The sequence below is a fragment of the Rattus rattus genome, chromosome 11, assembly GCF_011064425.1.
Source record: "Rattus rattus isolate New Zealand chromosome 11, Rrattus_CSIRO_v1, whole genome shotgun sequence".
Classification (NCBI taxonomy): Eukaryota; Metazoa; Chordata; class Mammalia; order Rodentia; family Muridae; genus Rattus; species Rattus rattus.
In genome coordinates, this window is record NC_046164.1 from 627,959 (window position 1) to 652,962 (window position 25,004).

General features: G+C 38.0%; 1 protein-coding gene across 1 annotated transcript in view; it reads right to left on the reverse strand.

The window, feature by feature from the left end:
* Nucleotides 1–25,004, reverse strand: part of LOC116912420 (transmembrane protease serine 11C) — a 61,849-nt gene that overhangs the window by 27,441 nt on the left and 9,404 nt on the right. The window contains exons 3-5 of the mRNA XM_032916486.1: nt 17,695–17,813; nt 5,642–5,709; nt 1,033–1,193 (exon numbers count right to left, since the gene is read on the reverse strand). Coding sequence (XP_032772377.1) covers nt 1,033–1,193; nt 5,642–5,709; nt 17,695–17,813 — 348 coding nt within the window. The remainder of the gene's footprint in view (nt 1–1,032; nt 1,194–5,641; nt 5,710–17,694; nt 17,814–25,004) is intronic.

The window sequence follows — 25,004 nt, forward strand, 5'->3', positions numbered from 1 at the left end:
GCAGAGTGTTGCCAAGACTCAAGACAATACCAGAGTGCAGTCCGAACTCAATCCCCTTCTTTTAACTGCTCCCAATGAGAGTGTAACTTAAAACTGTATTGAGTCCAAAAAAAAAAATCAGTTGTCTGGAAAAGACCACCAGAGTGTATATTTCCCTGGGATCATGTGTAATATTTTAAAATTTGGAAGCATGCTAGGCATGTAATATTTCTGTTATACTAGAGTTTATGTAGCTAGCATTGAGTTTCTAAAAATATACCTTTGGATGGTATTTCCTCTCCCAGTTGGGAGGCTACCTTCTTCCCGCTGTTTTGAGGCCACTATGTATAGAACAAGGAGGAAATGTATAGAATGTGAGGAGGAAAGATATGAGGAGGACAGTCTCAGGATCTCAGAGAAGTCGCAATTCAGCAGGGATGGCCTCTTAACCACAAGAAACAGGTTCAGAGTTTGTTTTTTTTTTTTTTTTGATGCTTTGATATCCAGTTAAAATGGACACTTGTTCTAGGACCCCTAACCCCAATCATTTAGTTTCCCTCCCTTGAATAAGCTTTTGATACAAAATGGTTTCAATTCTGTCCCCAAGTTTTTCTGAATTATTCCTATAACAAGATTCATGGTAGGGGCTGACAGCCTGTCTGAGAGATGACTGTACTTTTATTACAGTTCGAGTTATTCTCACACACCAGGGAACAAGAATCAGATTATATGTGACTGTGTGAGACAAGTTCCATTAAGTGTATGTTAAGAAAGGAGTTTGGCTTTTTTTTTTTTTTAAGTTCTACCCATCCTGGCAGTCTAGATTGTTGAGACTACCAGAACAGAAGGGGTCTTCATGACCACGGAGTAAACCATGGTTTAGGTGGCTGTGTTTTGAAAAAAAAATGTTATCTGAGATTCTGATTACTTTCATGGGTCACAAAAATAGCTATATTTTATGTGGTGTATATTTAAAGGATGAAATTCTGCTCCATGGGAATAGTAAAATACCATGAAATGATGAAAGTCATCCCAGACCATACATATTCTTACCTGAAAATTTAAAAGAGGAAGAATCTATAAGTAATCCGGTTTGGCTTTTGAGTTTCTGATACAAAATGGTCTCGACGCTGTCCCAGAATTTTTCTACGTTATTTTTATAACAGGATTTAAACTTCAGCACACCATGTATCACCACCTTCCCTTTGGCTTTGCTGGAAAACATAAAGAGACAAGTAGATTTTCTTCTTTTTTTTTCTTTTTTCTTGGATATTTTTTATTTATGTTTCAAATGTTATCCCCTTTCCCAGTTTCCCATCTATAAACCTGCTATCCCATCCCCTCTCCCCATTCTTCTATGAGGGCGTTCCCCCACCCAACCACCCACCCCTTCCCGCCTCCCGCCCTGACAGACAAGTAGATTTTCATTTCATGACTGAACCTGTATCACTCTTAATGTCTGAGGAGAGGAGTTTGTAGAGAGGCAGAGGGTGAGACAATACAGTAGAAAAATTCTATGTTTTGCTAACAATCTGGTCCCTCCCAAGGGAGGGGAAATGACATTTTGTAGATGTAATAAAACAATTTGTTTTCATTTTTAGATCTAGGGAAACTGAGGTTAAATTTTATATTTAATATTGGCCTCTGTGACTATATAGCACGTTTTTCTCATTCTCTGTTTCTGGCTCTCATCCCCAAAATTACTTATTTTTTTTTTAACCATTACCCATTGAGAGCTTCTTATTAATGGATATAAAAGAATTTTAAAGGCCATAGTGGTGAATGAAAATTATCCATCAGCATGAATGTATTTATGTATGATGGATCTTGTATGGACTCTGCAGGGAGACTAATAGAAATAAGAACAGAAACAGGCAAAAATGAATCATCTTTTGTTTAGGTTTTGTTGTTGCTTTAAGTGGAATTGCAGTTTGCAATAGTGAGTCATTGTCTAGTCACTTGTTGGCTACCTGGACTGAGATTATAGAGGGAACTCATTTTATCTGTCCTTCTGACTTGAGGATGCAAATGAATAAGCTATGTATTTTACAAGGGAGCGGCTGTAACTGACTCTACTGAAGGTCCATTACGTCCGGCACCCTACTTCTGTGTCTATCTGTATTTATGTATCTGAAAATTAACAACCCAGAGACCTGTGCAATGTAAGGAGTTCCCAATAACTTCCTCTTGAAAACCTTCAAAACATGTGCAAACAAAAATGGAAGCCATGCTTACGATCCAAAATTCCCTCAGTGACTACAAAAATTATTTCCATTATTTTTCTATGATATCTTAAGCAAATATGATTTGTATTACTCCCTATTGGAGAATTCATTTTAATTTGTTATAGGCATGCTTAATTTTAATCTAAACTTGAGCCTTAAATCCAGGCTGAATTCTTTTTTTTTTTTTACTGGATTTTTTAAAATTTGCATTTCATATGTTATCCCCTTTCCCAGTTTCCCATCCATAAACTCCCTATCCCATTCCCCCTCCCCCTAATTCTATGAGGGTGTTTCCCCAACCACCTACCTACCCCTTCCTGCCTCCCTGCCCTGACATTCCCCTATACTGGGCATCAAGCTTGGCATGACTAAGGGCTTCTCCTCCCATTGGTGTCCAACAAGGCCATCCTCTGCTACATATGCAGCTGGAGCCACAGGTTTGTCCATGTGTACTCTTTGGATGGTGGTTTAGTTCCTTGGAGCTCTGTTTGGTTGGTGTTGTTGTTCTTATGGGGTTGCAAACCCCTTCAGCTCCTTCAATCCTTTCTTGAACTCCTCTACTGGGGACCCCGTTCTCAGTTCAGTTGTTGGCTGCGAGCATCCATCTCTGTATTTGTCAGGCTCTGGCAGAGCCTCTCAGGAGACAGCTGTATCAGGCTCCTGTCTGCATGCACTTCTTGGCGTCACCAGACTGACTTTTAATTTTACTTATTCTGAATATATCCAGGGAGATCAAAGGAAAATTTAAGTTTATGGACATTTATATAGCTGAATGCATATATATATGTATATATATATATTCACATATACATACATACATATATATACACACATATATATAGAAACAGGTGAAAATTATTTGTTTTATGTTTGTTGCTGCTTTAAATGGAATTGCAGTTTATGCAATGTTATGTATAGCTGTTGCTTTAATGAAATTACATATGTGTGCATGTATGTGTGTGTATAAACAGAGCTACACATAATGTAGTTTTAAAATGCTAGTTATTTTTGTTGAGCATTAAGGATCAGGAGCTTTTTGCTGGGATGGTGTGATTGTTCTTACAGGTACACGGAATCACTACATTTCAAGAATGACTTTTCCCTCCATGAATGATTAACTAATTCACTTTGGATGCTGTCGGTATTTTTCTGAGACCCTGTTGTCTTTAAGAAGCCATCAGATCTAATTAATATTTAAGAGCCTTTGAAATGTGAAGTTTGGTCTTATGCTTCTGTATTTAACTTTGAGTTACATTTCCACAGGGTAACAAAGTCATACTCTGTGCTTTTGTGGGCTTTAATTTTTTTGTTCCCATATAATGCCATGCAGAGGATTTTTCTCTTAGCGTTTTAATGGTTAATGATATGATATTTAAGTAGCAAGGGACACTGTGACACATATAACCTGCAAAAGGGGAGACAGTCCATTTGGTAAACTTATTAAAAATCATTGACTCAGTAATGTCATTTAAGACATAGCTAAGTAAAGGCCCCTCAAGTTCGTTTCTAACCTAGAATCATAGCTTTGCTCCCATCTGGGGTCCAACACTATGTAAAGCCTGTGTTTGTTTTTTGTCCACATTATGAAGTATTATGCTTGGATTTAAAAACTGAAAATCTCTCTGGTACCTAGATTTATCAATTGTATATACTAATACCTTCATAGACACTAATTGATGATTTAATTGTCTAATTGGTTTCTTGATTAGTAATGAGATCTGGACTTGTATTTTATTCTTACTGAAACCTCTTAATGCCCAGCAGAGCTCACAACATTTCCTTGAAATGACAAAAAATTAATACATATTTAAAAGCTAAATATTAGCTCCATTCTAAGCTTATTGATAGAATGTTCTGGAATGTTTCCTAAGTTTAAAAATCTTGCCAGGTAGGGAGAATTAGCTTTTTTTGAAGATAGGTAGCAAATAGTTTTTGAAGAGCTGATGCTAATTGGATCTGAAAATTTATAATTGGTGGCGAAAATTTATCTCCTTTCTGTGAACCCTGTCACAGGGGTGGGACGCATAGACCTATAACTCCCACATTTTCAAATATTTGAACTTCTAACCATTTGAGCTTCTTAGTGTTCATATCAATTTCCTTCTGATTCTCTGTTCCTTACCCATACATGTGTGCACATCTTGACAATGGATAAAGCTGTGAAACTACTTCTGTAGGATCCCACTGAGGGAGGGAAACGAATATGCATTGTATACACATTTTGTGAATGTCACAATCGGTTGTGAACTGCTAAGGAGTCAGCTCCTAGTTTCTCCATTTATTGTTTATCTATTTATTGTATTGATGTGGTTTTAATGAGGGAAGGTTTCGATATGTAGCCAGCCCTGTCTATCTTGGAAATTATGACCCCTCCTTTCCTCAGTGATGGAGTTACACGAATGTTCTGCTTTGCCATAGCAGCTTTTGTCTATTGTTGACATGTGGGGTGGAGGACCAGGGTGGTATGTAAATTTGATTTTTAAACATCCTAAATCTATTGTTTTGTGAAATATTCCTATTTTCATATCAAATCAAGTTTTTAAATCTGTTTAAAATTCCCCAAAACAATTTTCCTAAATTAATCCAGACATTCTGCCCATGCTGTCTTATTCATTTAAAAATAAAAAATTATTTCTCTCTCTCTCTCTCTCTCTCTCTCTCTCTCTCTCTCTCTCTGTGTGTGTGTGTGTGTGTGTGTGTATGTGTGTGTGTGTGTGTGTGTGTGTGTGTGTGTGTGTGTATTTTGGCATGCATGTTATGTCAGAGTGTATTAGGATGGAACTTAGGTCATCAGGCTGTGCCCGGTGCTTCAAAGTTACAAGTTATCTCAGTGGCCCTCTCTTTTTCATGTTAAGTTTTAAGTATTCTCTAAATTCAATTTAGTTTGTGACTTCCTATCCTCAGAGAAATTGGAATTTATTGTTATAATTTAGCTGATTTATAATTTTTACCACTTTTAGGTTTTATTTTAAGTGTTACTGGTGTTTTGCTTGGATGTATGTGTGTCAACCTCATGAACACGGTACTCATGGAGGTAAGAAGTGGGTGTTTGATCCCATGGGACTGGAGTTACGGGTGGTAGTGAGCCACCATGGGAGCCCCAATGAAGATATCGTATGTTATCGAATGACACGCTATCTTATCATGGTACAATTTGATACAATGATATAAATGAAATGATATATAATAATGCTATAATGTGCTACATGATGATAGAATATGACTGGGAACTGAACTTGTGTCCTCTGGAGAAGCAACTCTCCAGACATCCCGGCAATCATTTTCTAACAGACAATAAAAGACTTCCTTTACAGATATGAAGCAGAGGTGGGTCTCTCTATACTAAATTCAATTTTATTTCAAACATGAAGTTTCATGCCACAGGAATATAACGGAGAGGTGATGGCCAAAACTGTTTCTGACACTTTTGTGCATACCTGACTTGCACAGTGTGAGCTTTGACGTACTGTTTCCTTAGTTTTGATTCATGAAATGTTTCATTCATCTATTAAAAAGAAAAAGGGTTAATGACATGATTTCGGCTGTAAGAAAAACTTTCTATCACTTCAGAAACCTTGAGATACACCTAAAAATAAACAACCGCACAACAAACTGTCCATCGTCCGGCTTGACCTCCTGTGGCCAAATATGTTTAATTTTACTTGTTTATGAATAACTGACATTAAATCATTCCTAAATTCCATATAATATATGCAATATTATGTCTTCCAGAATCATGAAGAGCAGCAGGATAAGCTTTAATATTCATTTTGAAGTGGTGCATTCAGTGGACCGGTAGATATTACTTTTCTTTCATCTGTAAATTTTATTGAAAATAAATGTAATAAAAGTCAACAGTTCCAACATATAACAAAGACACATGCTCTACTATGTTCATAGCAGCCTTATTTATAATAGCCAGAAGGTGGAAAGAACCCAGATGCCCGTCAACAGAGGAATGGATACAGAAAATGTGGTACATCTACACAATGGAGTATTACTCAGCTATCAAAAACAATGACTTTATGAAATTCGTAGGCAAATGGTTGGAACTGGAAAATATCATCCTGACTCCTCACATGGTATGCACTCATTGATAAGTGGCTATTAGCCCAAATGCTTGAATTACCCTAGATGCACGGAACACATGAAACTCAAGAAGGATGTGAGTGCTTCACTCCTTCTTTAAAAGGGGAACAAGAATACGCTTGGGAGGGAATAGGGAGGCAAAGTTTAGAACAGAGGCAGAAGGAACACCCATTCAGAGCCTGCCCCACATGTGGCCCATACATATACAGCCATCCAATTAGACAAGATGGATGAAGCAAAGAAGTGCAGGCTGACAGGAACCAGATGTAGATCTCTCCTGAGAGACACAGCCAGAATACAGCAAATACAGAGGCGAATGCCAGCAGCAATCCACTGAACTGAGATAGGGACCCCCATTGAAGGAATCAGAGAAAGAACTGGAAGAGCTTGAAGGGGCTCGAGACCCCATATGAACAACAATGCCAACCAACCAGAGCTTCCAGGGACTAAGCCACTACCCAAAGACTATACATGGACTGACCCTGGACTCTGACCTCATAGGTAGCAATGAATATCCTAGTAAGAGCACCAGTGGAAGGGGAAGCCCTGGGTCCTGCCAAAGCTGGACCCCCAGTGAATGGGATTGTTGGGGTGAGGGTGGTAATGGGGGGAGGATGGGGAGGGGAACACCCATATAGAAGGGGAGGGGGAGGGGCTAGGGGGATGTTTGCCTGGAAACTGGGAAAGGGAATAACATTTGAAATGTAAATAAGAAATACCCAATTTAATAAAGATGGAAAAAAAGAAAAAAAGTCAACAGTAATGTTCATGTCGATGTTTCTATGTCTCTGTGCGTGTGTGTGTGTGTGTGTGTGTGTGTGTGTGTGTGCACGTGTGCATGTGTGCACATGCACACATGCATGTATGGTGTGTATGTATGCAGATATATATGTGTGCTAAGGCATATCTGTAATGCCTATGTGGCAATCTATTTTTTCTTTCAAGTATATATTGTTGATAGGCTTAAAGGGAGATTGCAGGGCATAGATATTATGAAAAGGGAAGGGGAAATGGGTGGGTACTCGAACTGGGGAGAGAGGAGGGTAATATGGAAAGAGGGAGGAGAACAAATAACACTAACAAAGTTTGAAAAAGCCACAGGGAAAAAGCATTTAATAAGCTTACCTAAACTATAAATATTGGAGTTACATTCACATGAGGTGATAATGTAGCCCTACCCCCAAAAGCTCTAGACTATCTAACACATTTGTAGTCATAGGCATGTGAAACCTTTCCTTCCTTCCTTCCTTCCTTCCTTCCTTCCTTCCTTCCTTCCTTTCTTTCTTTCTTTCTTTTTTCTTTTCTCCCCCTCTCTCTTTGTTTCTTTGTTTGCTTCTTTGTTTCTTTCTTTGTTTCTTTCTTTGTTTCTTTGTTTCTTTGTTTCTTTGTTTCTTTGTTTCTTTGTTTCTTTCTTTCTTTCTTTCTTTCTTTCTTTCTTTCTTTCTTTCTTTTTTTGAGTTGTTAGGAGGCTCCAAGAGACTTTCCTAACAATATAGCTTATAGTCATTGCCATTGGTTGCCTCCCGGAATTTGAGGGTAGGAGCCCATTGCTGCAGCCACTAGTTACTTTGGATGTAGAAATTGGAAGGATCAAATTTGACCTGACCTAGAAGCCTCTTCTCTGAAAAGTAGCTCTAATAGTATCTGAAGGTGCTGTATAAGCACCCACAGAGAGAAGCGATTGGTAGTCCTACCTAGCTGTGAAGCCTGGGAGCTACAAGACTGCTCCACTAAGGTAGCCCCAATGTACAATGGGTGACAGTTACACCTTGGGAGTGGGTAGCCGACTGTTGTTTAGCTAGACTGTTCAGTCTGAGAAAAATGTGAACCTAGCCAACTACAGATGGCTAGAGATAGCACAGACTCTAGAGGAGAAACTATTGTTCCCACTTTCTAAAGGAATATAATTTCTAACTGTTCTAAAGACTCATCTGTATATCAACAGTTAAGTGCAGCTCCTGCTCATGCTCAAAGGAGCTCTCTTTTGCAGCAGATGAAGACTATTACAGATCTCAACTGGCCAACGTGCAGAGAACAAATGACAGTGGGGGGCTGGGGCCCAAACCGCAGTTAAAACATCTACATTGCAATCTCTATTCCTAAATCTTGGGGGAAAAAATCACAGGAAGGGTAAGGAAAAGTTTAAGAGCCAGAGGACCAGAATGCCTGTTACAAGACAGTAATTTTCAGAATTAATAGGGAAGCTGTATTTATGAAATATCAACAATATGGTTGCCTAAATAAGACCTGCATGATGACTGTATAATTCAACATCTAATTGTGGATAGGGGCATATTTTTATGAGGTCCTTCTCCTAGATGAAAACCTATAGCCAATCAATGACTGCTGAGAGATGGAAAATCAATTTTCTCCATGGATAAGAGACTTGATAGCTTGTCTGATTCCAAGTGGCCAGTCCTAAACATATGGACAAATGAGGAACATTAAGTAGACTTTTGTGTGTGTGTGTGTGTGTGTGTGTGTGTGTGTGTACTCACCTGTGTGTATGTGTGTGTGCATGTGTGTGTACATATGTGTGTATGTATATGTGTGTGAATCTGTGTCCAACAAAGCTAAAAAGGAAGTCTTGAATTTGACAGGGTGTTGAGGAGCACAGAAAGTTAGGAGAGGGCGTGGAGGGGGTCAAAATTATATAGCTACATTTTTCATGCATGAAATTCTCAAAAATAAAAATCTAAAAGAATTCAAGGCTATACAAAAAATTATCAAAAGAAATTTATGTAAGAATCGCTTTCTCAATCACTTCTTTCTCTGCATTTCCAATGTAATGGATGACTTTCTGAAAAGCTCTTCAACATCACTAGAGAAGATTTGAATCTACCATAGTTTGCATATTAGCAAATACAGACCTTCTAAAAATCATCATGTTGACACCGACAAAAGGTTTGATTTATATTTTTCCCCTGCAACCAAGCAATTGAAATTCTTGCATTTACTCAATAAATGTATTATCTTATGAAATAAATGTTAAACACAACAGGCATATTTTTAAGTGACTGAATGGAGGAAACAGTTAATTAGCATGCCAAGAAATAAATATTTAAGTGTGGTAGTTTGAGGTACGTTTGATATGAAGAATGCAAAATAATGAGATAGAATGATTGAGGCCTCAGATACGGACTCTTTGAAGAAGGGATATATGAATGAGACCTGGAAGACGGGGGAGGTTACAAATAAAGATGACTATGGCTTCCTACGTAATGGGAATAACAATTGCAAAGGTCCGAGGTAGGAAAAGACTATTGTATTTGAAGGATTTGTGGCTCAGGAGACAAAGGAAACATCATGTCCATTGTATGTGCCCAAATATGTGGGGGTATCATTTCAGAGGGCCTTACAGGCCAAGTTAGTGTGGGTGCTCTTGGTGAGGACAACACATGCAGATCTCCTGAAACAGTAAATAATCATCTGTTCTTCTATTTTGAATTCCAATAGATCTGCCTCTCATAGGAGAAGACATAGTTGACTTTTATAAAAAAAAAAATTGTTCCTCATGGGTGAGACAAAAATCCTGAAAACCTTCTGCAAAGAAGGACCCATGTCAGCCCTTTGAAAGACTCCAGATATCTGTCGACATCCAGGAATGAAATTGACTCTGGTCTTTTCTGGATTTTTCTGTAGCTCCATAAAAGCCAGTAAAGATTTGAGACCATCCAGGTCATATAGAAAGCGCCAGGACAGTCAAAGATACAATAATGAGACCATGTCTCACAACAACTGTAACAAAAGCAAAATGAAAATAAAAACCCAACTAACCAACCTACCTACCAACCAAAAGCCTGTTAAGGAACTGCAAAATGAAGGTAAAAGTTTGTCTTGTCAGTGCAGTGTGTAGAAAACAGAGCAAGAGGCTTCTTTCTGGGGATTTGGTGTACAGAAATAGAATGCCTTTGCTCCCTGTTAAGATGACAGGATTTAAGAACGTCTCCCATTCCATATCATGGAGTTGCCTTGAATAAAAAGAAAATGGCCAACAAAGAAAACCAAGAGTGGAAAAAAGGAGCCCAGAAGGCTGCGAATGTAAGGTAAGCGAAGTACTCATCCACACAAAGATGCTGGGGACATGATTGCAACTTGAACAATTGCAAAAATATATAGAAAAAAAAAACAAGCAAATTAAAGCATCCCACACACCTAAGAATATTGGAATATAGAGGAAATTGAAAAGCTAATACTGAAAAACGAAAATTTAAATATTATAAATTTAGTAGTTCAGGCATGCCTGGTGTCACATGTCTTTAATCCCAGCATTTGGGAGGCAGGAGCAGCTGAACTGTGTGAGTTGAACCTGGCTTTGTACAAAGTGAATTAGTAGGCTGGCCAGGGATGGGGAGTGAGACTTTGTCTCAAAAAAATTAGAGGTCAATTGAAAACCACATTTTTTTTGAGATGTGTATTTATTTGTTTTGAAATTCTAAATGGAATAAATACCTAACATTTTAAAGTTCTCGTACTACTTTTACCAAGAGATGTTACCAAAAATTGTTTTTGATGGAGGTAGAGGAAGGGAATTCCACTGAACTACTGGGGTAAATATGAAAATTTTCTTTAACTTTTTGGATAGTTACATGGCAACATTTCTTAAAATTATAACTTATTTTATTTTATAAACCTTAGTTATAAAACTTCACAAATATAAAATATGTTATGATATTAGTAGAGTTCGTCGTTTCCTTCCTTCCTCCTCCCCTCCCTCCCTCCCTCCCTCCTCTTTCTTTCTTTCTTTCTTTCTTTCTTTCTTTCTTTCTTTCTTTCTTTCTTTCTTTCTTTCTTTTATATCTATTTATATTAATTAAGGCCCGACTCCAGTAGGTATCCACAAATATAGAAGCACCTGAAAACAAAATACTGTATCTCTACTTTAGAATATTTTGAGATTGTTGAAAAGAACAATTGACCTTCATATTAACTTTGAAGAAACTCTATGAGGATTACTGAGAAGAATAAACAATTTTAATGACACTGAATATAATGAGCCAATTTTAATAAAATACTGAAAAATATTAATTTTTCTATTTTTCTAAACACGTGAGCATAGGAGATAAAAAGGGAAGACACATCACATCATAGTAAATATGGGTTATTGGAGATAGAATCTGAAGATAGATGTGAAGGGAAAGGAAATTGGAAAAGATAAGAGGGGAAGAAAGTATTTAAAGTATTTATTTTATGAAAAAATTAACTTTCTCCAATAGACTCTCACTGGGTATACAAAGCATACTTAAGGGACAGACGCTCTATGCCTAGGAGATGGCCAACACAGAAAAAAACTCCATAATATTGTTGGAGTTTTGTTTTTGTTTTGTTTTGGTTTTTGGTCTCATAATGCTTTGTTTGCACATGCCTGTGTCCAAGGCTGAGGCTCAACTCAGGAATATGCCTGCCTTTGTATCTGCCTGCTTTGGTATCTGACAATCTGGTTCATTAATGCAGCTGTCTTTGTTCCTTTAGATTCATTTTAGATTCATAAAGCCCCTCATACTTCATACTGCATCTTTGTATTTTGAGAAAAAAAATATATATATATACACCCATGTTTTTAGAGTTCTTTCCTACAGCCTCAAGGGCTGTCTTGAAGGTCCCAGCATTTACCATTTTGGTGAGACATCAGCCATACCTTCACCACCTGGACTCCTGCTGTCTGTGATCATCACCGGGTCATTAATGTTAACAAGGAGGACATTCCTTAAAGGAGAAACCTAAAATATGTACATTATTATACAAACAAGCCTTATGCCCATGGCAACTATTGATACTCATGAAGGCCCACATTCGCTGGTCCTATCCCAGAGGCAGGAACCATGACATTCTGTCACCACTAAGGTCATGCCACACCCTGCATATGATGTCATTTTATTCCTTTTTTCATGTATGTCCCTGTGTTCTGGTCTCTGAGACCAGAGGAGGGTGTCAGATCCTGGATCTTCCTGAAGTGGGTACTAAGAATGGAACCTGCATTCTCTGCCGGAACAGCAAGTATTTTCTCATTGACCCACCTCTCAAGCTTCTTTTATAAGACTTGTATATTTTGTCTTTTTATTGTTCATTTCAGTGACTTCAAGCAGGCCTAGGCTACAGTGTGAGATCTTATCTCAAAATTACTCAAGTCAAATCAAAGAAAGACACTCACCCCCACAAAAAGAGAATCAAAGACTTAAATGTGGTAATCAAGAATATTTTAAAAAGTACAGTAGAAATTTATCAAAGCCCAAATGTAAATTGGGCTTAGTCACTGAGCCATCTCTCCAGCAATACCATACTATATTCTTTTCTCAAGAATTTCTTGGCCTCGATAGATGGCTCAGTGGTTAAGAGCACTGACTGCTTTTCCAGAGGCCCTGAGTTCAAATCCCAGCAACCACATGGTGGCTCACAACCATCTATAATGGGGTCCGATGCCCTCTGAATATACATTTCATATATGTAAAATAAATAAGTAAATAAGTAAAAAAAAAGAATTTCTCTGTTTTTAAGTGCCAAGTTTTAGTAGAATATTGGTATAATATTTTTTTATTATTTTCCTATAAAATTTCCCCCATTCCTATCTGGTCACAAAATACAGAAAGTATTTTGTCCGTCTTGCCATGTTACAAAGGATTGCAAGATAACACGTATCGAAGTGAGAAATCCTGTAGAAGTCACGCAGAGGAGACAGTACATAATCTGGTAGTTTGGCATTCCCAAAGTGAAGTGACAGTGGGGTTATTTCACAGTGGTTCCTGAGGACGAAGGTGTCCTGAGCATTTAGGATGTCTTTCTTATATCTCTATTTTCCAGTTGTAAAAAAAGAATGCTAGCATAGCAGCAATTTTTAACATTACCTTCTGTGATGCTTAGTTTTATTAATTTGACACAACCTAGAACCACTTGGGAAGAATCGTCTTAATAAGGCGTTGTCTATATTGAATTGGCCTGTGGGCATATGATGGCTTGAGCAAGTAGGTTGATCTGAGAGGACCTAGTCCACAGTGGGAGGCATTATTCTCTAGGAGCAGAGATCCTGAGATGTGTGGGGGTGGAGACTTCAAGATTAGCAAGGCAAACAAGTGACAAGCAAGAGGTCATCTCTTTGTAAGCAGTCATTTCTTTGTGTTCTTGACTGTGGATGCGATGTGACTGACCGCTTCTGGCTTCTGTCAGCGTGACTCCCCACCATAGACTATATCCTGGAACTGTAAATGAAAATGAACCCTTTCTTCTTCAAAATTGTTCTTGGTCATGACTTCTTGTCACAAGAAATCTTAAACCCCTTGAAACATAAATAATAATCCCTCGTTTATTGCATTCTTGATTCATTTTGAATGATCTCAGCTCCATTATGGCTAGAATCTTAATTCAGAATGGTTTACATTTAGTGTATCAGATAAATATTATGATTTAAAATAGACATAGAGTAATATCTGAATTTAAGATTCTTGGAGTTTAAACCTTTTTCTGCTATGTTTTGAGGGACGGGGGGCTGAATGAATACTGTTGGAATCTTTACTTAAGTTGTAACATTCATTAACCTGTATTAAATGGAATAGAACTAGTATTATTTATTTTACTATTAATGTTTAATAGTGACATGTTTTAAAATGTTATGAATTCCATACAGAACCTGTCATTTGGTGGGCTGCATCAAAAAGAGGGGTATCTCTAAAAAAGCATATGCTCCTGGCATGTTCTGGGAAGCTTAGGGAAAACGATATTTGATGAACACCCTGGTTGTATGTATCTAACTCCTGGATACTGTATTAATGGTTTTACGTACAAGATTGGCTGATTGCTTTATCTAGATGTTTTGACAACCTATAAATCCTTAGCATTTATTTGGAGAAAATAATTTGCAATTTAATATTGTAATTTATCAAACACATTGGCCACATTTACTTCTTACAACTTGAAGTGTGCTCAAAATTTTGTAGTATTTTGGTGGTCTCTAAATAGAGGACTCCCCATCCCTGCCCCATCACAAAGTTTGACTTTGGGCAACTTAATCTCTTAGTGCCTCATTTTTTTTTTATATAACATAGGGACATTCTGAAGATTAAATATTGATGAATAAGTACTTATACCGAAAAGTAATAAGCCTAATTATATTACCAAGATATTGTCCCATTGTTGGTTGTTTGTAGAACTTTTTTCACTTAGATATCAGACTTGTATATCATACCTGCTGAAGACCTTAGATTAGTACAGGAAGACATGGAGACTTTTTAACTGTCCTTTTAGAACATCATTTAAAATATGAACTGTGAGAATGTTCTCTGTCAAGACCTTCCCTCTATAGTTCATAGCACAGCAGCATTTCTCTCGAATATATATATGAATATATATACATATATAGACTTATATAATACATACATGTAGACACATATATTATATATTATATGTTATATGTTACTTGTCATATGTCATGGTCATACACCATATGTCATATGTTATATTTATACATTATATGAGATATATTATATATAATTTTATGTTATATATATCTTTATAATGAGGATATTATAGTGACAGTCAGGATAAGAGAGTCTATAGGAATTATTGTAGCGAGTGCAAGATTTTTCTAATGACTCGATACTCCATTTCGTACATGTTATTATAAGAGTCTTGTGCTTACTTATGAATGTTGTGTATGGTAATAGCTGTAATGCATGAAGCAATATCATACTCAATGAAAACATAAAGAAAGGCAAGTGTAAAAATAAGGCATTGTGCAACATATATTTGGTATAGACTGTTTACAAATAGACACGTTGAAAACCACAAATGGAGTTGTTTAAGACTGAAGGAAGAGGTCCCGATTTGCAGTGAGCCGTATTGGATTTGGGCCTAGCCGCTTTGTGAATGCATAGCTCAAGGTGGCTACTTGACTCTGGGCTGCTTGGCCACAGAGGTTTAACCTTGAATTGACTGCCATACAGACTTGAGATTGTTGAACTAAGAGCCTCTCCCAGGAAGAGCCTGGGAGCAATGACAGGATGTTTCAGCCTGAGCAAAACACCGGATGTCCCTGAGCAGATTCCTGAGAAGGGTTCGACCTTTTCAAAGAACATGTCCCCGGAAGACTGTTGCCTCTTTGTTATAGGAGGATATCTTGCAGTGTAGTGATTCACCTTATATCCTTGGGCACTTCCCAAACTCCCCCACCCTAAGCTTCAGTTCCTGCTTCTATTCCTGCCTCAGAGCTTTAAATGCTGTACATTCCTCTCAATAAACGAGACCTTGACAACAGAACTCTTGCTTGGTCTCCTTCTTCTCTTCACCCCCATTTTGGCCCACAGGTAGAAAGCCTCTTCGGGACCCTGAATAACTGGGTCCCCGCTGGCGGGGACCCCGATTGCTACCTAACCGGCCAGGATATGAGATTATTAGTTATCTCAACTGCTCTACAACACTGGTTCTCCACCTGTGGGTCATGACCCCTTAGAGAGGGGCATCAGATGACCCTTTCACAGGGGTTGCATACCAGATCTGTACATTAGGATTCATAACAGTAGTAAAATTATAGTTATGAAGTATCCACAAAAGTAGTTTTATTGTTGGGGGTCACTATAACATAAGAAACTCTATTAAAGGGCCATAGCATTAGGAAGTTCAAGAATAACTGTTCTAGAGTAAGCAGGGGATAATTGATTTGAAAAATTGGTCTGAAGTTAGAGCCTGTCTTAGAATAGATTTTTAGAAATATTGGCATGAATGCCGTAGGAGTAACTATGACTTAAGGCCCACTCTACAAGATAAAACCTATACCTTGCACCCTGGTTGGACCAAGAACCTCTGACTAGACAGATCATAAATCCTAGGAGAGGACCTCCTACCATTATGCTGTTAAGTGGATATAATATTAAATCATTTCTTAATGACTTTCATTATACCCATAGATTAAGACTATCTGTTTTAAAGACTGACAAAATAATAGGACTTTGGCTTATACCACAGTTCATCCTTTGCTATGTCTGCATGACCTTATTGTGTTGGCATTTGTGATCTAATGTTCATGTAAAGAAGCTGAGGTGAAGAGAAATTACACAACTAGAGTCATGGAGCTAATACAGCAGTAATTTTGGGAATGGCTAACGGCCTTGAGTCGATTTCTTTCACTTTGTAAAAATATTTTATTATTTTTATTAGTAGTATTCACTGTAGAAAGTGATTACCTTTATTATGATATTTTCATATAGATGTTCATATATATATATGTTTCTTTTGTTCTATTCTCTATTCTTTTTATCCTCTTCCCACCCATCCACCAGTACTCTGCCTTTTTGAAAATATACTCATTTTTTAATGTCCTCAGATATATTTTTAAAATGTAGGCTCCACATATGAGTGAAAAGAAGTAGTATTTTTCTCTTTGAGTCTAGATTATTTCGTTGAAGATGTTTTTCTCCTCCACTGCACTATATTGCTTTGTTTCCTTTTTGTTATAAAATCAAAGACTCAGTTTTTTGCCTCCATTTCCCAATTTTTTTCCATGACGATAAAAACACACCAGGACTTTCAGGAACTCTAACTTATTACCTTGTACATAGGGGGATGCTTTGGAAAGACTATATGTTTTCATCAGAGCAGTGAGTCCTCCAATGTCCTAGTAGGAGATTCTAGGAGAAACGGTAGATGAATGACGTCATCTCTGCCCCTGACACTCTCAGTCTGGCTAATGAAATTACTTGAGTTAATTATAGTAGTTTCTGTCATAACAGAAGCTTCTAGCTAAGCACACTTGGTCCCTTTGTTGAACCTTTAACTGGGTGAATATGAACACGAAGTTGATTCTTTTTTTTTTTTCTTATCTTTATTAAATTGGGTATTTCTTATTTACATTTCGATTGTTATTCCCTTTCCCGGTTTCCGAAGTTGATTCTTAAGCAGATGTTTTACAACTTTTCCTCCAACAAGGAGGGCTTGCAAAGTGATCTTTATTTTGGTCATACTATCTTTCAGACTGGCAAGGTTTTTTTTCCTCAAGGAACTGGTTAATTTTGAATGAGAGGGAAGATGGCCTTAGCTGTGCATATTAGAGATCAAATGCATATTATTCATGTGATTGATGATTTCATTAGAAATATCAACTCTTTTATGTCTTGTTTTTCTTAGCATTTTTTTTTCTGGAGCTGGGGACCGAACCCAGGGCCTTGCGCTTGCTAGGCAAGCGCTCTACCACTGAGCTAAATCCCCAACCCTTTTCTTAGCATTTCTTAAAAGGATTCCCTTTGCATATTTTTCTGTTCACATTTTTAGAAGACTGTCTGACATGGTTAACTCATGCAATCTAGAACTAAGGTACTGGTTAGAAACTATTTTGAACTTGGAAGATGACTGCTAGAGTCTTAACACTTTTTGAAATGCACAGAAAGGAAAAAAAAAACAAACAAACCATTCTACTCACCAAAGACACTATCCTTTTATTTAGGTCCATGTATTCCTGAGAATATGGCTTGGCAAATTTGCTGTCATAGTCAATGTTGTTAACCTTAAAGCTGACATGGTAGTAGAAAGGTGTTTTTCCTGAGGACAGAAAAGGAAAATAGTTTTCCCATTGTACACAACCACTTTGTTCTGAGAATTCACACGCTCATAAAATGTCAGATTCTGTGATATCCATAAGTCTTGGTGCCAAGAGATTGTGGAAAACGCTCAGGTGGAGGAATGCTAAATTATAACCTTCACCAAAACATATTCAAGGATTTTTTATTTTATTTTTTTTTTCTGGGGTTGGGGACCGAACCCAGGACCTTGCGCTTCCTAGGCAAGCGCTCTACCACTGAGCCAAATCCCCAACCCCTCAAGGATTTTTTAAATGTAAACTTTTAATGTTCCACTTTTCAAGTTTGGGCAATATGTTATGAAACAAAATTACATTAAAATACAGTAATTATCTTGGTCTTTGTGATTGCTATACATTACATTTTGAAAAATCAGCCAAATTATAGGATTTCTTACTCATACAATACCTAAGGAATTAAAATGCACAATAGTCCTATAAAAAGGGACTATTTAAAACAATGTTAAAAAATTAGACAGACCTAAGAGCAAAAAATTAACACTATAAGCTGCTTATACACTTTGGACTTTTGGTCCAGCCCATGTGGGCTTATAATTAATCTACAAACACTATACATGCCCATTTTTGTGCACAGTTTAACAGCTTGATGTCATGCATGTGACCTATTCTAAATTCATTTTAGAAGCTGAGCTGTCTTGAACATCCTCAGCTTGGGCCTCAAATTCTGCTGTGTTCTTTCAGACTTGTTGCTTCCTACTGTGTTCTCTCCAATGGGTTGTTGGAGAACTTACAATGCCCTCACAGAATGTATTGCAACCCTTGGCTTTGAAGAAAAACGCATATATTTCTAAGTTTGGCTCTTGGATTCAGAGCAAAATGATGAAGCAAATGAACAGGCATTTGAGAGGGCCCTGCTTGTCTGTGCTCTTACATTTTTACTTTTATTATTCCTTGGAACTAAAGTAGTCATTTGTAGAGGGGCATGAAGGGTTACGAGTCTCTGCTAATGATTAGTATAAAAATTTGGGACTATCTTGAAATAGAAGCGGTAAAACGACTAGTGAGGAAGACTAACTTCCTCTAACAATCAACTCTGTGCCGTTTGTTGACTTCTCCTCTTTCCAGGGTAACACAATCTTTTTTTCTTTTTCTTTTTTTATTTTCTTTCTTTTTTTTTTTTTTTTTTATTAACTTGAGTATTTCTTATTTACATTTCGACTGCTATTCCCTTTCCCAGTTTCCGGGCAAACATCCCCCTAATCCCTCCCCCTCCCCTTCTTTATGGGTGTTCCCCTTCCCACCCTCCCCCCATTGCCGCCCTCCCCCCAACAATCTAGTTCACTGGGGGTTCAGTCTTAGCAGGACCCAGGGCTTCCCCTTCCACTGGTGCTCTTACTAGGATATTCATTGCTACCTATGAGGTCAGAGTCCAGGGTCAGTCCATGTATAGTCTTTAGGTAGTGGCTTAGTCCCTGGAAGCTCTGGTTGCTTGGCATTGTTGTTCATAAGGGGTCTCGAGCCCCTTCAAGCTCTTCCAGTTCTTTCTCTGATTCCTTCAACGGGGGTCCTATTCTCAGTTCAGTGGTTTGCTGCTGGCATTCGCCTCTGTATTTGCTGTATTCTGGCTGTGTCTCTCAGGAGCGATCTACATTCGGCTCCTGTCGGCCTGCACTTCTTTGCTTAGCCACCCAATTAGGGTAGCACAATCTTATTTCTGCCCAAGCAGATGCTCGTCTAAAAAGTGTGCTGTTCCACCTATGCTGTATCTAGAGTAATCCTGTTGCTTTTGCATTCTGAAAAATGCTTCTGGAACATCTGAGCTGCTCTCTTACTGAGTGAAGATACTTTCCTGCTCTTCTTACTGGATAGCTGTGATTTGTACATAGCGCTTACAACTAGTCCGGGTGGCTTGGACATTGAGATGCGTTGGCAAATCAGGACACATACGACCAACCTCCATGACTAAAGGAACTTGGATTTCTGGTACCTTGAGATGCTATGGTAAAATTGGTCACCATCTATGAAGCTTTAAATGTCTTAATCTTATGCCTGTTTGTTTTTCTTTCTTTCTTTCTTTTTTTTCGGAGCTGGGGACCGAACCCAGGGCCTTGTGCTTGCTAGGCAAGCGCTCTACCACTGAGCTAAATCCCCAACCCACCTGTTTGTTTTTCTTGATGTGAGTTGTCCTCAACCTTGGCTGCCCGCCAGAACTACATGGAAAACTGTGGACAGTAGAGATTCTACTACTGATAATATTCTTGGGTGTAGGCTTCATGCACAGACTTTTTTGGATTTATAAAGCTACAGTAATAGAACTTAATTTACTTTTAATTGACATATTTTTAGGCTATCAAGCACATCTATTTTGTGTAGTACTCAAATCAGAGTAACATGTATATTCTCAAACATCATTTTTTACAATAAGAATATTCACAATCTCTTTAGTATAGTTTTTAAAAGTTGTCCTTATAATGGAATTTTTGTGATGTGTACAGCAGTCAATTCAGAAATTCACAATTGGTCAAATTATAGAGAATACGTATCTGTGTAATGCTCAGATATGAATGGTGTGTATATAAGTATACCCTCTACCACCAAGCCTCAAAGACCGTTGTGCAACAAGGACTGGAAAGATTATAAAAGCCAGAGCTCAGAGAGAATTGGGATGAAGCAGTGGTTTCTGTGTATGACAGGCACCAGTACTCATGAACTTATAGCAGCTGTGGGCGCTGGAATAAAATCAATCCAGCCAACATTCCAGCATGGAAGGGCTCATGAGCCCCCACCCTAACCTCATGGGTTCTGGAGGAGGAAATGTTGATTTTCCTTAAGGGAATGTTTTCTGATAGGTCAACTATGCATTTGTACAGTGGCTCTCAACCTGTGGGTTGTGACCCCTTTTGGGGGGCGGTTGCATATCAGATATCAGATATTTACATTAAGATTTGTAAGAGTACCAAATTACCAGGTAATTTTATGGTTGAAGGTCACCACAACTTGAGGGGCCATGTTACAGGGTCACGGCGTTAGGACGGTTGAGAACCACTGATCTAGTGAATGGCTCCATACCCATAAGTATAAGGGTAGCAAGAATTGGAAAGAGTGGACTATTAAAAAATATAAGGCCATAAAGTTGGGAAGGGTTTGGGGATGGGTGGTGGACCTAGGAGGAGTTAGGAGGAAGCTTAGAGGTTAATATGATCAAAATAGATTGTACACATGAAAGGAAGTCTAAGGAAATAATACAATGTTATACTTAAAAATGCACTACATTATCCAAAATCTGTGGTCACCCTACTGGGCAATAAAACATGTGAACTTATTTCTCCTGTAGAACTAGAATTTAGAACTTAACATGTTGATATTTTTCTCCTCTTTTCATCTTTGTTTCTTTCTGTATTTCTTCCTTTTTTCCCCCGAGTCATTGGCAATTGAAGTTCGAGACTCATGTATGCTAAGTAAGTGTTCTGTCACTGAGTTACATCCGCAGCCCATTTAGTTATACTCAAAAAACAAAAACAAAAACAAAAACAAACAAACAAAATCTTTCTAAGTGATTCTGAATTGGGTTAAACTTCATTGATTTGGAATAGGGATTTTAAAGACAATTTTCAGGACTAAATCTAGCCTGGTTTTGGATATTCTATAAACATATAATAGCTTTTGAATTTAGGTGGAAAAAGGAAAAATAATAATGACATTTGGTGATATGTGCAAGTTACATCAAATTCCAAGTGCAGATCCCCAAATACTATTTGAAAACATCATAGTAGTTTACTGACTTTGTAAAGCACCTAGATTAGTAGATTATTTTCGTTCACAAGTAGTCATTCAGTGAATGAATGTTAACTCAGTTTGTGGAGACTTTCATGTGCCTTTATTAATGCATTTATCTATTTATTTTTACATTCTTTTATTAAGAGAGCTATCTGCCTTCCTAAGAAAGTTAACTAAGATTTGGGTTGGAGATATGGTTCAGTAGGCGAGAGTTCCAGGTTCAGTTACTATCATCCACATGGTGGCACCGGGTCCAAAGGATTGATACCTTCTCCTTACACCAGTAGGCACTGAAGATGTGTAGCACACATATACACACTCGGGTAAAACACTCAAATGCATAAAATGAAAAATAAACCAGAGGGTGAACTAGCTAGAAACCCTGGAGTTACGGGAATTTGTGAGTTGCCTGATAAATGGATGTTCTGAGAAATGGACTGAGTCCTGTGGAAGATCCTCAGCTCCTCTTAACTACTGAGCCTAGGCACTCATTACTTCTATTTTAGATATTCCATGCAGGAGTTGGACTTCAGTCCGTTATGTTCCTTAATGTATGAGGGTCTTTTCAGGATAAGGTCGATCTGTTTTATGAAGACTATTTCTCAGCTTGATATGAAGAGGACATATCAATTCATCAAGCATAAGTTGGGGATAATAATGTGAGAAATAAATGCTCATGTATTTCCAAATATAATCTCCTTAAATATTCTCTTCTTATTTTCAGTTTCTGGCATCTACTTTCTTTTTTTTTTTTATATTTTTGCATTTATTTATTTTGTGTCTAGGCTGATTACAGTGTTCATGGCAATGTCAGACTGATTTTTTTTTGTTTTTTTTTTTTTCTTTCTTTTTTTTTTTTTTATTAACTTGAGTATTTCTTATGTACATTTCGAGTGTTATTCCCTTTCCCGGTTTCCGGGCAAACATCCCCTTCCCCCCCCCCCTTCCTTATGGGTGTTCCCCTCCCCACCCTCCCCCCATTGCCGCCCTCCCCCCCGACAGTCTAGTTCACTGGGGGTTCAGTCTTAGCAGGACCCAGGGCTTCCCCTTCCACTAGTGCTCTTACTAGGATATTCATTGCTACCTACGAGGTCAGAGTCCAGGGTCAGTCCATGTATAGTCTTTAGGTAGTGGCTTAGTCCCTGGAAGCTCTGGTTGCTTGGCATTGTTGTACATATGGGGTCTCAAGCCCCTTCAAGCTCTTCCAGTTCATTCTCTGATTCCTCCAACGGGGGTCCCGTTCTCAGTTCAGTGGTTTGCTGCTGGCATTCGCCTCTGTATTTGCTGTATTCTGGCTGTGTCTCTCAGGATCGATCTACATCCGGCTCCTGTCGGTCTGCACTTCTTTGCTTCATCCATCTTGTCTAATTGGGTGGCTCTATGTGTATGGGCCACATGTGGGGCAGGCTCTGAATGGGTGTTCCTTCAGTCTCTGTTTTAATCTTTGCCTCTCTCTTCCCTGCCAAGGGTATTCTTGTTCCCCTTTTAAAGAAGGAGTGAAGCCTTCACATTTTGATCATCCGTCTTGAGTTTCATTTGTTCTAGGCAACTAGGGTAATTCAAGCATTTGGGCTAATAGCCACTTATCAGTGAGTGCATACCATGTATGTCTTTCTGTGATTGGGTTAGCTCACTCAGGATGATATTTTCCAGTTCCAACCATTTGCCTACGAATATCATAAACTCGTTGTTTTTGATAGCTGAGTAATATTCCATTGTGTAGATGTACCACATTTTCTGTATCCATTCCTCTGTTGAAGGGCATCTGGGTTCTTTCCAGCTTCTGGCTATTATAAATAAGGCTGCGATGAACATAGTGGAGCACGTGTCTTTTTTATATGTTGGGGCATCTTTTGGGTATATGCCCAAGAGAGGTATAGCTGGATCCTCAGGCAGTTCAATGTCCAATTTTCTGAGAAACCTCCAGACTGATTTCCAGAATGGTTGTACCAGTCTGCAACCCCACCAACAATGGAGGAGTGTTCCTCTTTCTCCGCATCCTCGCCAGCATTTGCTGTCACCTGAGTTTTTGATCTTAGCCATTCTCACTGGTGTGAGGTGAAATCTCAGGGTTGTTTTGATTTGCATTTCCCTGATGACTAAAGATGTTGAACATTTCTTTAGGTGTTTCTCAGCCATTCGGCATTCCTCAGCTGTGAATTCTTTGTTTAGCTCTGAACCCCATTTTTTAATAGGGTTATTTGTCTCCCTGCGGTCTAACTTTTTGAGTTCTTTGTATATTTTGGATATAAGGCCTCTATCTGTTGTAGGATTGGTAAAGATCTTTTCCCAATCTGTTGGTTGCCGTTTTGTCCTGACCACAGTGTCCTTTCTGGCATCTACTCTTAAGGAACAACTAAGTTTGGAGCCTATCTTTAAAGTGAATATTCTTATTCATAGATATTTTTGTCATATGTCATGACTATAATTCAGGCTTTAGCAGGGATAACATCTGTCATTGCGATCTGTCTAATAAGTATAAATGGAAAAGAAAGTGGTTGCAAAACCCCTACTCCTGTCATGTGTCTCATTAGATCACACTGCACAGTTCTCTCTCTGTTTCTGTGTCTGTGTTGTTTGTCTTTGCAAACTGAAATGGATATTGGATGAGATAGCCAAACTCTTATAAACGTAAACTCTTTTCTAGAAATTACTATCATGTTTTTAAATAATAGTTCCCAATCTGTGAGTCATGTATTATGTAAAAATGGAATCATAGCGGCTTCAGGAGATGATTCCAGGGGAAAATACTATATGCATGGCAATCATTGTTCTTGTAGACTTATGAAACTATGGCTCTTATACCTGTATGAGTTCTGTCTTCGCAAGTGCAATAATTTAAAAATATTCCTGACTGCTGAAAACCTTGGTCAATTCTGTTCTTCAAACATAACTGACAAAGATGATCAGTTCTAGGTTAGGCTTCTGTTTTCAAGAAAGGGTTTTGTATGAGCCTTGGTTCTGATTTCAGATTTTGTGGCTTCTAGGAGAGCAATAACTGTAAAGTTACTGATAAGCAGGGGAACATTTGTATTTGGGTACTCTATAAAAGTCAAATAGCAGCCAGAATGTTGGGATTCATGGCCAGAGTTCTAAAATGAATTTTTTATGACAAGTGACAAGATCCACGAGGGAATAGGCACGGCAATATAAACACATTGCACCCTAGTCTATGTAAGCATGTCTCTTCTCACAACCATCTCACCCCCTTGTGCTTTACCTTTGGTGAAACAAAGGATTTATCAAGAAAACCATGAGGGGATAATGTTTTTACTCGAGTAGAAAACAAATATTACTACCTTTAGCATTACTTTTTGTCTTTATATGTTCTAACAACTAACTATTCTTATATATCGCCTATATGAATATAGAAAATATTTTAATAAAAGTATCCTCATGTACATAGCTAGATACTA